Source organism: Pygocentrus nattereri, chromosome 17 (genome assembly GCF_015220715.1).
Source record: "Pygocentrus nattereri isolate fPygNat1 chromosome 17, fPygNat1.pri, whole genome shotgun sequence".
Lineage (NCBI taxonomy): Eukaryota > Metazoa > Chordata > Actinopteri > Characiformes > Serrasalmidae > Pygocentrus > Pygocentrus nattereri.
Window position 1 is genome coordinate 33,474,424 of NC_051227.1, and position 16,573 is coordinate 33,490,996.

General features: G+C 40.6%; 1 protein-coding gene across 2 annotated transcripts in view; it reads right to left on the reverse strand.

Annotated features, from left to right (window-relative positions):
- Window positions 1-16,573, reverse strand: part of exoc3l2b (exocyst complex component 3-like 2b) — a 38,923-nt gene that overhangs the window by 17,870 nt on the left and 4,480 nt on the right. Inside the window, exons 1-3 of one of the 2 annotated variants that reach the window (XM_017694809.2) lie at window positions 15,587-15,778; window positions 9,528-10,010; window positions 7,972-8,198 (exon numbers count right to left, since the gene is read on the reverse strand). In XM_017694809.2, coding sequence (XP_017550298.1) covers window positions 7,972-8,198; window positions 9,528-9,988 — 688 coding nt within the window. In that variant the 5' untranslated portion in view covers window positions 9,989-10,010; window positions 15,587-15,778. Of the gene's footprint in view, window positions 1-7,971; window positions 8,199-9,527; window positions 10,011-15,586; window positions 15,779-16,573 lie in introns of those variants that run through there. The other variant, XM_017694810.2, reaches the window with a different exon arrangement.

The following is a 16,573-nucleotide window of genomic DNA, read 5'->3' on the forward strand; positions in this document are numbered from 1 at the left end:
AGAATTGCTTGCCATATTAATAATTATAATTCATCACAATAACAAGATTAAAATGTTAAAAGTAGACACCAAAACATGAATTGAGAGTATATTCACATTTTAAAGTATTTAGGGAACAGCAATACATTCTGACATAGAAAAAATAGCAAATATAATTAAATAAACTGTAATGATCTGTTTATACCAATTTATTGCCATAAAATAACTATGAAGGATTTAATAAATGATATTTCCATCCATCCATCCATTTTCTAAGCCGCTTTTCCGTCAGGGTCGTGGAGGTGTGCTGGAGCCTATCCCAGCAGTCTTCGGGCGGAAGGCAGGATACACCCTGAACAGGTTGCCAGTCCATCGCAGGGCAGACAGACAGACACAGACAGTCACTCACACCCAGGGGCAATTTGGCATGTCCAATTGGCCTGACTGCATGTCTTTGGACTGTGGGAGGAAACCGGAGAACCCGGAGGAAACCCACACAGACACGGGGAGAACATGCAAACTCCACACAGAGAGGACCCCGGCCACCCGGACAGGGAATCGAACCCAGACCCTCCTTGCTGTGAGGCGACAGCGCTACCCACCACGCCACCGTGCCGCCCTCTGAATATTCAGCTTTCTGAATTTTTCGTTCATCATCAAACACTTGTCAGCGTTTTTCAGCTTCCTACAAACTCTCTGAGGCCTAAAGCGCTCAGAGATCTCCTTCACTCTAAACTGTAAACATCATTCACGGTGAAAAAAAAGCATAAAGCATGCCAAAACCACATCTACCTCCTATTGATACACTTGCGCTGTGTTTTGGAGCAAATGTAGCAACCTTCCAAGTAAATATATGAGCTGTGATATTTCATTACTTCATTCCATACATATTTAGTGATTAAAAAGTCAATAAACACATAAAATGTGCACATACACAGATTTGAGGGAATTTTGCAAAATGTTGTATAAATTCAAATATGGGTCTTAATGTTCACCACTTCAGCATTACTTACACAATAGCCCCTTTTCCTGCATTATCACTTAGTCCTACTTATTATAGCACAAATCTTTAACTATTTTCCCCCCAAAACACCTGATCCAGCTCAACATGTAGTTATCAAAAGCTTTCTGAGAATAAGTATTTTGAGGTAGGAAAGTAGTGGGGTTTTGGGACTTACATTTACAGCATGTAAATTCATACTACAGTTTAACGGGTCCATATCTTATATATTTCTTATATTTTCTTTCTCCCCCCTCAGGCTGTTTTTATTACTGTGCCTGAAAAGACTGATGTATGTCAGTGATCTCTGTTTTGAATGGCGGTCATGTACTGTGCCACATTAAAAAGCATGTCAGACTAAAACGCTGATTATAACTTAAGTTTGAATGCATAGAGCTCTACTCTCCAACCCATACAATCCATATACAGAAAGTAAGCAGCCAAAATAGTCCGTTTTAAATTAATTATTTTTATTTTATTTGGCTACTTAATTTCTGTATGGACCCCATGGACCGGGGAGCGAAAGGTACATTTGGAAACTGTAAAACTGTAACAGGGTATACAAACTACATAATCTTTTATTTAAAAAATAATTTAATTATGATTTTCCATTACATGGGACCTTTATATTTTCCCAGGATTTCCCAGAAAATAAAAAATGATCAGAAGCTTCCCAAAAACCTAAAAAATCATAGCCAAAACTAAAGGGAATTTCACAATTACGTGTAAAAGTGAGTCACAGACCAGCTGTGAAAATAAGCGATTCGGTCAACTTCTTACTCAGACATACTGGACTAACTCTTACGAGTTAGCTGCCCAATCATTTCCTGCAAAAAAAAATACTCATTTTAGCAGAAAGGATGTGTGGGATGCTTGGTTGGCGCCGAGCCTATCCGTGTCTGTCCCGTTCGAGGAAAGAGTGTGTGCAGCCATGCCACCACACACTGTCCCTCTCCGCCTCCACCTCGCATCATATCGGAGCCGCTTTGCCAACCCATCGGAAGGAGGTCTAAATATATAATACAATACAGCCCTACTGCTATCACAGAGGAGGAGGACCTGGAAAAAAGAGTGTGCTTACTGTTCTTGTGTCAAAACCTAAGAGCCACTTCCTCTGGTAGGTTCATCCGGCTCAAGTCCTGTCCACAAAGGACAAAACGTCACTGAGGGGGTGGGGCAGGTTTTGAAAGGGCACCAATTTGAACATCGAACCTGCTTTGCTCAATGACTGACCACCTGGTCCTGATCGCCATTGAGCAGAAACCTGTAAAGTATGCCCTTGAAACCACATTGAGTCTTAATTGCCAGATGTTGAGAACTGTTCTTGTGGCTTATCCCAGAGTCATTAAAATGGGGATGACTGCCAAGAGGGGAGGGAAGCAGAGTTATCCATAAGAGAAGAACACTACGTCTTTGTTTCCAAATACATTTGCCCTTTAAACTCGGTGTGAAGAGCGTGCTTCGCTTATGTATAGCTGTAACGCCCTTCCTTAACTGAAACCACAGTAATGTGGAAGTCACACCCAAAAACTAATAAAACACTGAAAAGATAATGCATTGAATCTGTTTACATGGTGTCACTAACAATTGTGACCACCAAACCTGACAGTGTGAAAGCTTTCTTGTTTGTGAGATCTTAAAGAAATCTGGAAAAAAGTGTTTTTGTCCATCCATCCACTATGAGAAGACAAATCAATGCTATATGTTTGAAAGGATGTGTAACTGTCATGAAGCCCTCACTGAGAAAAAGAAGATTTAAATAAAGAAGCTGTTGTTGTTCTCCAAACAATGGACTGACCACCTCAAAGCCCATACCTTACTGTATGTGTGGATTAATTGGATCGTGGAAAGCAGAAAAAGCACCCAACGTCTAAGAATGAACTTTGTAGGTTAAATGTGTTGTCTGTTTTGTTCTTGATGCTGACAAGTGAATAACTGGTACTCAAGGGCAGTTTTGACTAAAGTTTAAACAAGTGAAGGGAAGCCTCTGACTCTTGCAGAGTCCTGCACATCACCACAGTTTTGTGTTTCTTAAATTTGGTAGTAATTGTGATGTAATGTATTTTATTCAAGTTGGAATTATGTCCACAGTTGAATCAAGAAAATTCAATACATCACTTTATCAAGTGCAGAGAACTGTGGGAAAACTATGTTACTGGCATGAGCACTGGAGGGGTGGGATGCAACAACCCACTCCACTATAAAGTAATGACTAAGCAAGATATCCTCTAACATAACTCAAGCACCTGCATAATCAACATCACTGTCAGCTACCATTCTGTCACTACAGTGCAGATTATCCCGAGTTTCTGGGCAGGAGCTTGTATAGGATCTAATTACGCTCTGGCCCAGGACATGGGATTTCTCCTTATTAACCCCAAGTGGCACAAATTATTCAACTTCACTTCAATGCTCTCTGGTATCTCTGTTTAGCTACCTGTTCAGCTGGCATACAGAAGGACTCAAAGGGGCTTTATGAAAACAAGCCTTCAACACTCCCCCTGTTAGATTCCCCTATGTTCCCTTTTCTGTCAAATGTGTGCGGGGGTGGATAAATATTTTTCTTCAACAGTGAGCAGAGGAGTGCTGGGTTTTGTTTCATCACTCCCCCCCAATCCTCAAAGCCCCCACAGTCACAGCTGGGTCACATTTGCAGGGCTGTGGTGTCCAGTTTCCCTAGGCGAGACAGAGCCTGTCCCAATATTACTGGATTTAGCCTTATAGAATTGCTTGTGTGCATTTTCACTTAAACTCTATCTGCCCTACCTGTTCACTGTTAATTACATAGACAAAATTTTTTTTTGACACTGCACTTAGAATGGAAGCCGATGGCAACGACCCATTAGTTTCAGTATAAGCAATTCAGCAATGCCAGTTTTATGTTTTAACAGGACTGTAAAATGTGACACAAGGGTTTACAGTGCTGGTGATAGGAACCAGACATCTGAAGAGTTCATGTCCCCAAAGACATTTTTTAAAAATATTTATTACAATTTTCCATTATTATCACTGCATATAAAAAGTCAAAAGACACCTGTAGGTTCACTGTTGGTTTTGGGTAGTAAATGAAATGGCTGTAACTCTGTAACCACTCTGAATTTCAATGCTCTCAACTACTGAAGTTTGTGGAAAATTCTCAAAATTGGTGGTGTCCCGTTTAAAATTCATACAGATACTCAAATTACTCAGAATGCACTCCTTAATCAAAGTTACTAGCTGTGACCATACATTGACCATACAACGCAGATGCGATAGAAATTAGGTCAAAAAATGCTGGAATATTCTTTTAAACTTTTAAAGGCATTTAGTCATTTGGACACTGAGTGGCTATTAGAATTGCCACTGCCCCTCCTCAGCCATTTCTGTCACTGGAGACTGCAGGGCTGGGTGCAGACTGATGACATGAGGACATGCTGGTCTTGCTCCCAGCCTTAATTTACGTGAATATGTACAGTGTCAATAGAGCAGAGACTAAATTAGGTCATTTGAAACGTGTGCCCCACCTTACACTGTGGGGCTCTTTAGCCCTTACTACATTCAACAATGATTTGCTTTGTGAAGAACTTGGTAGTTTATGTAGTTTCACATGTGTGAAAGTTTAGCTGAGGTAGGTGAGGCTGGTTGGTGGAATCAGTCAGTCACACTATTGCACATATATGAATGTACTGGTGACTGAAGGTCATGCTTTAACACGGTCGTTTCCATAGTGGCCAATGTTGTGTGGCTCTAAGCACAGTTATGGCTTCATGGTTCAGGGATGTGGGTTGTAATTTTGTAAGGTCTGGAAATCATTTACTACTCTGTGTCTAACCACCTCGATAAAGGGCCTTCTTATCAGCTAGTTTTCACCAAATCTAACCGAAGCCCAACTCACTGACCAAAGACACTTGGTTCCAAATCTTGTCTTAATGGTTAACAGACACTGCAACTTTTGACTTTCATTTCATTCATAGTGAAAGAGAGCAGCTCTAACATGTTTCAAACAGGAGAAAGAAATCATGGTACTGAGCTCCAGATGTCTGCCAGATTATGTAACACTATTGCGCATTATCTCTTTGTTTGCTAAATTAGTTTTACAAAAATCATAGCTATGCATAGTTTAATCAGAGTTTGCTTACTGGATTTTATTCTTCTACTCATCTCACTGTTCATTACTTCATACTTCTTGACCAAACATGCAAACAAATGAGTGAAGTACATGGCAAATAGGGAAATTTTCCTTATTAAGCTCTAAGGACTTATCGGTGGGTCAAGACTTCCCTTTCTCATGTTTGTCAGTGCATACCTTACGCATCAGTTTTATAGTAGCTACTGAATAATTCACAGCACAGAACAATATGCTGTAAGATTAATAACTGAATAATAAGCCAATTCCTCTCCATGAATCAATCAGCAGTTCCAGAGTGGCACCCTTCCCTCCTATAACTTAACATTCCCTTATTAGTCCCACAATGGGGAAATTTCACCTCCGCATTTAACCCCACTGGGCACTGAAACACCACATGCACACTAGGGGGCTGTAAGCACACTTGCCCGGAGCGGTGGGCAGCCCTATCTGCAGCGCCCGAGGAGCAATTGGGGGTTAGGTGTCTTGCTCAAAGACACCTCAGTCATGTGCTGTTGGCACTGGGGTTTGAACTGGCAGCCTTCCGGTCACAGGGCCAGTTCCCTAACCTCCAGCCCACGACTGCCCCTTAATCAGTTTGCATTGCTTTACATGCAATTACTAAAGAGCAATCTTCAGGATGTAATAAACATATGGAAGTTAAGAGGTCAAGGGTGTAAGGCATGATGAGGCACTGTGTTTTTATTCTCAATGCACACAAGACTAATGTGCAAATGCAATATAACATGTTAAGTGTCTCTTTCCTGCCATTTAAACATGTGCAATGCTATGAGAATCAGTCTCTCAGCATCACATCACCAAGGAATGCAGCCACTTGAGAACATCTGCCTTGACAGAACATTGTTTTCCTTTGAGACACAGCTTATGTCTGCAAAACAAGCATTGTCTTCTTGTATTTGGGGCTTATCCAATAACCTATTGAAGGAAAAAATTGAGTCAACTGAAAACTATACATGAACAGTGAATCATGAACTACCTAATGCTCTACCAAAATATCTAGGAAAATCTTTTTGTGAATTAGCTAGCTAGGTTAGTCTCGTCATTTAAATAAAACTGTAAGTAGCCTAATTCATATGGCACATCCGTCGCTTTATGTTGTTCAGGTTTACCTCTTGCTTGAATATGTGACAAAGGTTATTCTCTAACTGCAGCCAGGAAAGTTATGTTGGTAGTTAGCTAGCCAATTGCTACATAGCTAGATACTTCTAACATGATTGCTTGCCTTCGGCTAAACCATGTGTGTACACTCTGCCACTATTAGTAAAAAATATAACAGATTATTCTTTTTTTTCCCTACTTAGCAGCTAGCTACCCAGACAGCAAGCACATATCAGTCCGCTGGCTTGATACGATCGGCAGCCTCCGACTGTACGCCACTGCTAGTACACCGTTAGACCATCCATATTTACTGTCCTGGACACAAGGCTTTTAATCACCTGATATTGTGCTAGATTACTCACTAATTGGCTTTATTTATGATATTGCTGTTAAATATAATTGAAAAAACTAACTTATAAAGGACAACAAAAGAGATAAGTTACTGAACAATGAAAAGTGGCATTTTGCCTAAAAGGCTGCCTGGAAAATACAGAACAAAAAGCCAGTGAGCCACCACCTTTGCAGTCAGTGGGCCAGCAGTGGCCTGCTATCCTCTTGCTATATGAGTAGCTAAATCCAGCTGGTTAGAATTTCACTAACTGAAGAAAATGGACGTAAAACTACACACTGACACTAATCTAACCATGTAGCTAACAAAACATATAAATGGTAGTATAGCTAACTAGAAAAAAAAAGAATGTAATACGGTCATGTGAAGCTGTCTTTTCTGCACAGAGCGTTTCAAAACCAGCATGACCATGACGAGGAGGTCACCAGAAAGTTTCGCGTCAACATAATGTGGTTAAACATACAAATAAAAGGGGTTTTTGTGCTGTGTCAGCTGGGGCATGTAGAGCAGCAGCTTGTCACCCTCCCCACTCCACTGAAAGAAAGCACAGACATGGCCAAGCACGACACAGTGGGGTATATTCGTAGTTCCTCTTTACACAGATTCCTCTTTCTCAGTTTTGTTTGCTTAATTCATAATGTACTTGCATGTACACTACAAGGGTGATGCTTTAAGGCCCTTAGTTTTGACAGCCCGTATTGTACTTTGAAGATGTGCTTGGGTGACTGTAAGGCGATAAGGCTGTGGGTTCACTGGCAAAGCGCAAGTGATTAGATTTTGGAGGAGGACAACATGGAAAATGCTTGGATTAAGAGTTGGAATGCATGCCACCATTATGTGCACACTAGTAAGACACCTGCTGTTCAAATGGCCCGTTGAACATATAACAAAAACAGATATATTTATGAAGTACTCATCACTTTTAAGTGACATTTAAAAGAGACATTCTGGCTGTAAAGGTTTTATTGAGTACTAAACACACTAATTGTATCTGTGGTAAAATCCTCATAATGTGAAACTACTCACATTACTTAAAAAAGTTTTATAAAAGGGTTTTAGGAATTGGTCTATTACCATTCTGATTCGTGCCCCAACAAGCCTTCTAAAAGGATGTAACTTGATCTAAGCTTGCTTTCTTGCACAAATACTTGCCTACCATGCATGATGGGCATGCAGGTCCAGCTAAACAATCAAGCTCTGTACTTGCCATACGCTCTGTCTACAACTGCAGTCTATAAGCTGTCATAATTATGCATATTGCATAAAATGTAACTGAGACCATATTGTTGTCATACTGTCGTCAGTTGTCTGTCGTCTGTTTTTTGGTCAAGTGTTTTTGGCACTGTCAGCTATAGTGGTATTAAAAGAAAGAGACACGATTGAACACATAATTCTCTGGGAAGCATCATCTGCTCTTACCTGAGAGAGGCTCCCTTGGTTTGACCTCTGGCACTTCCTCCACTGGTTCCTCCTCAGGCCCAGGTGATGCGGAATGGTCCACCATGGACTCCCTCTTTTGCTTGCCCCTGCCCACGATCTTCAGAAAGGAAAGTCTGCGACTGCTAGAGTCGCCATCACTTTCTGAGCACAGGTCTCCATTGGGCAAGCTCTCTTTACGGTTGTTCTCTCTGCATCTGCCTGCCATCCTGCACAAAGAGGGAAACGGATCAGAGAGCAAGAAAGCAAAGCAGACTGGTTGTGGAAAGAAGGGTAACATCTCATAATCTCCTAGAATGTTCTCAAACTCTTTTTAGCCCTCACGCTGACAAACTGAGCTTCAAGAACCTTAATGTCAATCGTAAATCAAAACCTTTTTTATCTTGTTAATTCACTTTCCTGATCATAAGCATACAAGCACAACATATGCACTCATCATGCTATGTCATTTAAAGACCACATTCTTGTTTTCCTGTAATCATCCATAAAAATGTAACGACTAACCAATATTATGTTTCACTTCCTACTCCCACCACTCCCTACCATCAAGAAACAACAGTCAACTGGTTCAGAGCTTCAAAGATGATGATTTCCTGTTCACTTTGTCTTTAACAGACCCATTCTATAAAACCATTAACCTTGAGCTGAAAATGATGGGATCCTACAGATCATTCTTACATTTCACTACATTCACACTAACACTGCTCAGTGTATTTTTGTTCATCGTTATTCCGGAATTTGCCCTGTGATTGACTGGTGACCTGTCCAGGGTGTATCCTGTGTGTGTGCGTATTCCAGTATTTGCATTTGCAATATACAAGAATATGCATATTTACAGGAATATCCCTTAAACCTTTTTTGCATGCAACCACAGCTTCAGATGTGTTTCTGTGGGTGTCTGGAGGAATTCAGGAATTAATGCAATCCAGTTATTTTGGTAAAAATAATGCAAGCCGATCTTCACTGCAGTGTTTTTAATACACAGCAGGATATCTCAAAAAACAATTTGTACCAATATTGAGCATGTGATAAATACACCCTGGAGGGCTTGATCTCCTGCCCTTATACTCTACAAGTGCCCTTTTGGTCAGCATGTATAACTGTTTTCTACATAGTCATTATTGAAGATCAATTTCAATGAGACTCAATTCAGTTTTGCTTGTCATGGATACATGCATCACCACAGTGGTGCAAATCCAGCCAATAAAGCATCGAAAATCTCTCTGAGAAAGTATCAACTGCACAATGTGGTCATTTTGAACAACACTCAAACATAATGTTGGCAGTAAAGGGTGCTAAAAACTTGCATAACTAAAGTTTTGTTATTGTAAAAACCAGGGATTAATGCCTGCATCTGTGGAGCTCATAAACAGAGTTTTAACTCAAAGATTCAAAGTGACTAGATGGCTTAGCGGGTGACGTTAAGGCCTTGCTTACTGGAGAATGGGGCTGAAACTGCTGCTTGGGCGATAGAGTTAGTATTTCTGGCTAACTTGGGAAAAAAACTTAACACAATGTTTGGTTTCTTCTAAAACTACCTTAAGAGGCTCCCTTCTGAACTCCTTCTGCCTTTCTTCTTTCTCTCCATGGGCGAGGGCATGCCGATGGAGCCTTGTGGAGAAGGGGTGGCGCTGCCTTTATTCCTGCCTGACATACGCAGACCCTTGCCCAGCTTGCCCAGGGTCTTGAGTGGGGACACTCCTCTGATGCGGTCCAGTGTCCCTTTGAAAGAGCCACCCTTTCCCGAGCCTCCTCGCCTCTCCTCATTGGCCTCATTCTCGTCCTCCTCGTCCTCGAACGGGTTGCGGTCCCGGGGCGCTCTCCCGTCCAGCAGTGAGCCCCCGGTGTCCTTGGCCCACTCCTCATCTGAGCCGTTTTCTTCGAACGGGTTGTGGTTGAGGCTCATCTTGCGGAGAATCAGCTCGCTGTGAGTGTTCTCCAAATCCACATTCACCTTGCCCCCCTTCAGCCGAGCAGGGAGGTTCTTAAGGATGGGCATGTTTCTGCCTGGAAGATAAACACTGAGGACAAAAGGTAAACAAGCATTAGAGACACCTAATGACCATCATCAGTGTTCTTAATGCCCAATATATTGACTGAGCTGTCAAAATAAGGCTCAATTTGAGACACAGATCATAATGCGCAGGTATCCATCAGTGATGATTCTATAAGGCTTTAGAATTACAGCTGTGACTACTGATTATATCAGTAATCAAGTAATCTATTGAAAATGTTGGCCATTCATTGAATAACCAGTTCAAAAATGGCCAAACTATAAAAAAGGATGTACCTGAACAATAACAAACCACAGCTTTTGAAAGAAAAACTAGGAAGTATTTTAAAGTATACATGTGGCACAATGTAATGCATGGGTGTGTTGATCAGACTCTGTTTCTTATTGTAAGAGAGACAGTAGAGATAGAAGAATTAAAATTATGCATTAGCATCATGTCTACTAACCATCTGCCACTACTGTTTGGACTACTCCTTCAACATAAACTGACTGTATAGACTGTATGACTGAAGGAGGGGAGAGAACTCTGAAGAACAGAGTTCTGGATGGCTGGATACTTGAGGCCGACCCCCAACACCCCTTTATAGAACAGCGATAGGACTGAGAGAAAAGGATGGAAGAGATGCTCACTCCTCCCAAATTTCAGTTATTTTATAACTTTATTCAACAAAAAAGGTACATGTTAATCAATTTTGAATATTTTTTAGGTTTAATTGATTAATTGTGACTGTATTTTGAATTTTCACTTGGCATTAAAAAAATCTATTGTGAAGACATGTTAAAACATATGGTCATAAACTGTGTAAGACAGCCCTGGTGTGTCAACATTTTATGGTGTGATACCAGGTATTTGAGTCGCACCCATCCGTTTGGTTTGACAGATGTCTCCCTGCTTTATTACTCTAATATGTCAACCAGTTCCATCTACAAAGAGCTTAGAGATTAGCTTGTGTAGTCTTGAGGCTGAACACTGCTCACATAGTTGAATATGAGAGCTTTGCAGATATCACACTGGAGCCTTGGTCTGCGATACCCTCTCTGCAGACTTCCTGTCTAATGGGGTGCATTTGGACATTTATGGCTGGTGATAAACGTAAAAGGAACAGTGCTGAATCACTTCCTGCTGGCTAATTTACATGCTTGAGTATGAATGTGTGGGAGAAGAGGCTTTGCCTCAAACAAATTATTAGGTTCTACTGACTAAATTTTGAATGGCAGCTGCCCAGTTTTCCATGTTATAAACAGAAGAAACCAGTATCTCGGTCACTTGATCAGTCATAGAAACCAGTCATGCACCAATATGGACATTATAGGTAGATTCTGATATCTGATGCGTAAACATTTATAAAATATAAAAATTCACGTTGGCTAGCATTATAGATAAATGCAGTAAAATGAATAATATGTAGAAAATTAAAACATAGCTGTGTTAAAATTTCAAAAAGTGTTGTTATCCTGTGTCTTTATGCATTCTAGTAATAAATAGGTGGGCCTTGAGATGAAAAAGGTTGAGAGGTCGGGCTTAAATAAAACCAATATTTAAAACTAACATTTAAATATGATAAAAAAATAGTTAAATATTGGTTTGAAATACTGGTCAAACATTTTCTGATGACAGTTTTGTCTTTTTGAACAAAATGTTCTTCTTGTGACATGTTTCTGAGCTTATAGTAATCTGTAAAATTATTTGCATGACACTTTTGTAATGACTGATTAATGACACTTTGGATGTAAAACAATTACATTCTGGATTACATTCTCAATTATGTGTCTGAACAACTCAAAACAACAAGCTACATTTGGTGTGCAACAGTAAGCTTTGAATTCCTGAAGGTGGCCTATTGTTTGCAGCTTCCTAACTATTTGGAAGTAATAATGTGTCTGTATGCTTTTTTCCATATGGGCCACTGAACCTGTAAAATGAGACACCACAAAGGAGAAGAATTTCACTGTAAGTGTCTGACTGATTTGGCCGATGGACTCATGCGTCATGTAATTATCAAACAGGGTGGATTCTACAAATGAAGGTCAGCAGAAGAGGAAGTTCTGCAGTAGACCAGATCGATGCTAGACACAAAGTACAGGGGTAGTAATTCTTACTGGGTTGTAATTCTGCTGCTCTACGCAGTTCAGGGTATGCATGCAGTTGGTTTAGAGTGATAGATTAGAGTAATCCATGTTCTTTTGCAACGGGTTGAGTGAGAAGTCAGAGCAGCTGTTATTGCGAAAATGGGGAAATATTTATTCTGCACCACCAAAAGCCCAAGAGAATGAAGAGACAGTTAAAAAACAGCTGACTCAAAGAAAATCAGCAATGATGCTGAATACTGTCACTGAAGCATTCTGCGTGGACTGAATCCAAAATCTCAATGGAGCCGTGTGGAGATAAAATTTTGGGTGGCCTGTCCACACATGTACGTACTTTTCTCGTAATTCCCCAAATCACCTTCCATGGCTAGTCCAGCTCTAATTATAAATGTTACAGTGGAGCCCTTCTGGAACATCGGGTTAGATCTCTGGGTGAGATATAAAGGCCATTCTGCTGCTTTCCCAGGCTTACTCTACTTACTGCCTTGCACAGGTAGCCAACAAAAGAGACAGGCTCCCTGCATTTCATCCCACCATGGGAGGACTCTCCATTTTGTTTCTTGAAGTAGGTTCCTATGGCTACCAAGACAGCTATATGTGAACCACATGGAGGAAAGCCATTTAATAAACAAAAAATGCTACATAGTGGTTGCAATTTGCAGCTGATAACTGCCTTTTTGAAGCTGTACTGCACTTTACAATGAAAAATGAACTGAAACCGATTTGACATCAATATCCTTCGTGTTTCAGTTTAATGTCTAACCACTGTTGTGAATGTCCAGAGTTCCTTGGTCTTGGTCCTTTGGTCTAGCTTTTCCCATGTGGATTACTTTGCACACTGTTTCCATAAGATTCACCTGCCCATTTCTTTCTCCCTGGGTATCATATAACTTTATATACCTTTCTGTCTCTTATAAATTTACACACATTTATAATAGGGTTACACATTTGAACTCTTTGTGTATGTCATTTTTACAGACCATGTAAATCATTTCCTGTTTAAGATACAGCAATCTCATTCAGTCTGTTGACTATGAAACGCATTTAAAAAGAAATGTTCCTAAATGGTTTTTGGCTTGGGCATATAGTTCTAGGTAAAAGGTTTGATTAGTATATAAAACTTACATTGTGTGGAGGTTCCTTAAACTTGAAAAAGATTCTTCACAATCGTGATGTTGTTTAAAGATTCAACTTTCTTAGAGAACCAAAAGTGCTTTTGCTATGGCAGTGGTTCTCAAACCAGCCCTCAAGCCCCCTTATCTACATTTTTGCTCTATCCTTATGCATTGTCGGCTGGAATAGAGCAAAAAATGTAAACTGTCTGGAGTGCCCTGACGACCAGTCTGAGAACCACTGCTCTATGGCATTGCTCCATTTGGCACATTAAGACTGTTTCAATATATCTTTTTAAAAGCACCCACCATGAAATAAATAACCACTGCCAAGCACTGTAGAGTATCTTTGGATCAATGTGCAATGTGCAAAAAGTGGAATGCAACATTACTTCTGTCATTTGTCTTTCATCTTGTGTATCCAAACCAATGGTCCATGGTTGTTCTCTATCCTAAGAGCTAATCCTGCTCTAAGGGTGGGGTCAAAATGAGGCCAGGAAGGGAGGTAATAAGTGGAGGTGAGTAGGGGGAAAGGCAGTGTTACACTGTAAGAGAGAAGGCCTGGTGTCAAGATGTGCCAGAGCAAGGGTGTACTGGCCAGGGCTTTGGCACTGGACTACAGACGCTAGCTTGAGGAAAAGCCCTGGAATGTTGGAGTGATCCCAAGAATGATCCCTGCACGACTTTCCCTGAGGGATGGTTTAAATGCACCCAAGCCATTGAGGCATATGACCAGGCACATATCCTGCACAATGGCTCAGACGCATGCAATGAAAATGCCTCTTTCGGTGGGTTAAAATTAATCTGCAAGCTATGTGCACTATCCTTAAACACATGAGAAGTATAACGAAAGACTTTCAGATATGCCACAAGATCAGATATGATAGAGATCAGATATGCCACGCCGCAAAATATCTCAGTTGCAATCGATCCAGATGAAAAGATGATCCGATACATTAAAATGACAGCTTCTTTCAGTCTCTTCTTCTTGTGTTTTGGCGAGGTTCTCTCCTATTGTTGCCAGTGTCGGTGATTAGACTAAGTAGGAAAAAATCCTCCAAAATTCGATTAGATCATGTTAGCTTTGCCAATAGTCTCAGCCCTGGAATATGCCCTGCCATAAAGCTGTTTTTTTCCATGACACATTACATTTCGCAAGGTTATAGTGAGGGTAAATCTTTAACTGTTCACTAGCAGACCAAGGTCTAGATGCCATTAGAAACTACAAGAAAGGTGAAGGTTTCTTTTCTCTGACACAGGAACAAAAATGTCTGGGTCAGCTAATTAAGGTTTCAATTCCCAAAAATATTCTCCATAGCCTACACTCAGTAAACCTTACATTCCACTCCTAAAAATATGGATCTTCAAGGGTCCTCTAGTAAAGCAAATGCTTCTATATAGACCCATGAACACTCAAATTTAAATGGTTGTTTGCATAATGTTCTTCAAACTGATGGAGAATGTGCTGAAGATGGTTCCATATAGAACATTTATGAAAATGGTTCTATATGACACAAAAGGGTTCTTTTCTTTGTTAAGATGTCAAGCTTGTAACAACAGAAGAACCTTTTTGGGTGCTATATAGATCCCTTTTCAAAAAGGTTCTAAATAGAACCATCTATAGCATATCTAGGGCCATTTTCCATCAGTCTGAAGAACCCTTTAATAATGCAGTAAACCCTTTAACCATGGAAAGGGTTCTCTGAGCATTCATTGTTCTACATAAAACCATTTTCTTTACTAAAGAACCCTTGAAGATCCGTATTTTTTAGAATGTAGTGTAGCTGATCTAGGATCAGACTCCTCACTGTTTCAATTGCTCAGTGGCTTTATAAATATTGTAAATAATAGTGACCCAGCTAAGTAGGTTTTCCAAAGTAACCACACAGAAGGTCACCACTGTGGAGAAGTTTTCTCTCAATCTTAATTCAATTTAACTGCCCAGATCAAACCTCCAAACACTGGAGTCTGAATACCTGGACTGGAGTAAGCACAGGAACACTGACCTTGGCTGTTCTTGAGAACAGCTACAACCCCGGAGCACTCTTCTAAAATCATTTCATGTCTTTATTTGATTATTATGGCTGTAAATTAAGCAGAATTTTGGATTAAGGCATGTTGCTGGAACTTGCCCACTGAAAAGTGGGATTTAATCCGTGACCAGCTGTAGTTACATAACAGCCTGTGATTGTACAGTTAGACATAACTGTTAATGACTGATACTGACACTTTTTTGCTCTAAATCCTCTCTGTATGACTTTACTAAGTCTAGTTTTGCACCTCTTTGTACTCATTCATCGTGTTCACAGAACTCGGAGAGTGAGGAAAGCGCTGAGCACAGCAGTCTGACATGGAACTGAAAGGAAAATAGCAGTAAACTTACACAGCCCATCCTGTTCATGCTGCAAACGGGAATGAGACCAGAAATAAACTGCACTCCCACTCATACGAGGTGTTTGGAGGTCGTCTGTGAAATTCTTCTTTTCTGCTCCTCAGTGAAACTCCTGTACCTGCCTCTTGCTGAAGCGGTTGCGCAGACGACGAGCCGCTCAGTGCGCACTCACCGCACTTTTATTTTGGTGGGTTGGCCCAACATGCACGGTTTCTTAAGACGCTCAGGAGGCGAGCGCTGAGCTGTGGAGCTTATCGCCAGAGAGAGTTGGTCTAGCCACTTTGAGGCGTCTCAGTCGCTCTAATTTTATTCTGTGGACATTCCAGTTTTGCACAGCTCTGTGTCTTTTCATGCTTTTATAGTGAAAAGAGATGAACTGATTTGGGAAGTGAGTAGATAAGAGTAGCTAGGTTAATGTTTTAGCCCTGTAGTAAGGTTCTACATTTCTTCTGTGTATTTCTTCCTGCTGCTTTTCATTTCACTGTTGTGTTCATAGTCAAGTAGACGAAATGCATATTGATTTAAGACACTACTGACAGCATTATCTATGCATATATGTACTCAGTGGGTTGTAAAGATACGTTATGGTGTGTGTTAAAATGCCTTGATGCTACACTGTGGGAAAAAAATATATATTTCACAGTACAACGCTGCCCTTTGGGTGGTATCATCAATGGAGGCAGTGGTGATGGCTGAATACTGTGCTAAATGGTTGGTTGGTGTAGTGGTTAACACCTCTGCCTTCTATGCTGTAGACTGGGGTTCAATCCCCTGCCTAGACAAGCACCCTACACTATACCAATAAGAGACCTTGGGCAAGACTCCTAACACCGCCTTCGCCTACCTGTGTAACAGTGATCAAAATTGTAAGAGTGTCAGCTAAATGCCATAAATGTATTCAGTACTGTATTCCATTACAATACATAACAAGTAATGTATTTAGAATAAATCTTAGTAAGGCAGGTCCGATTTTTTTCT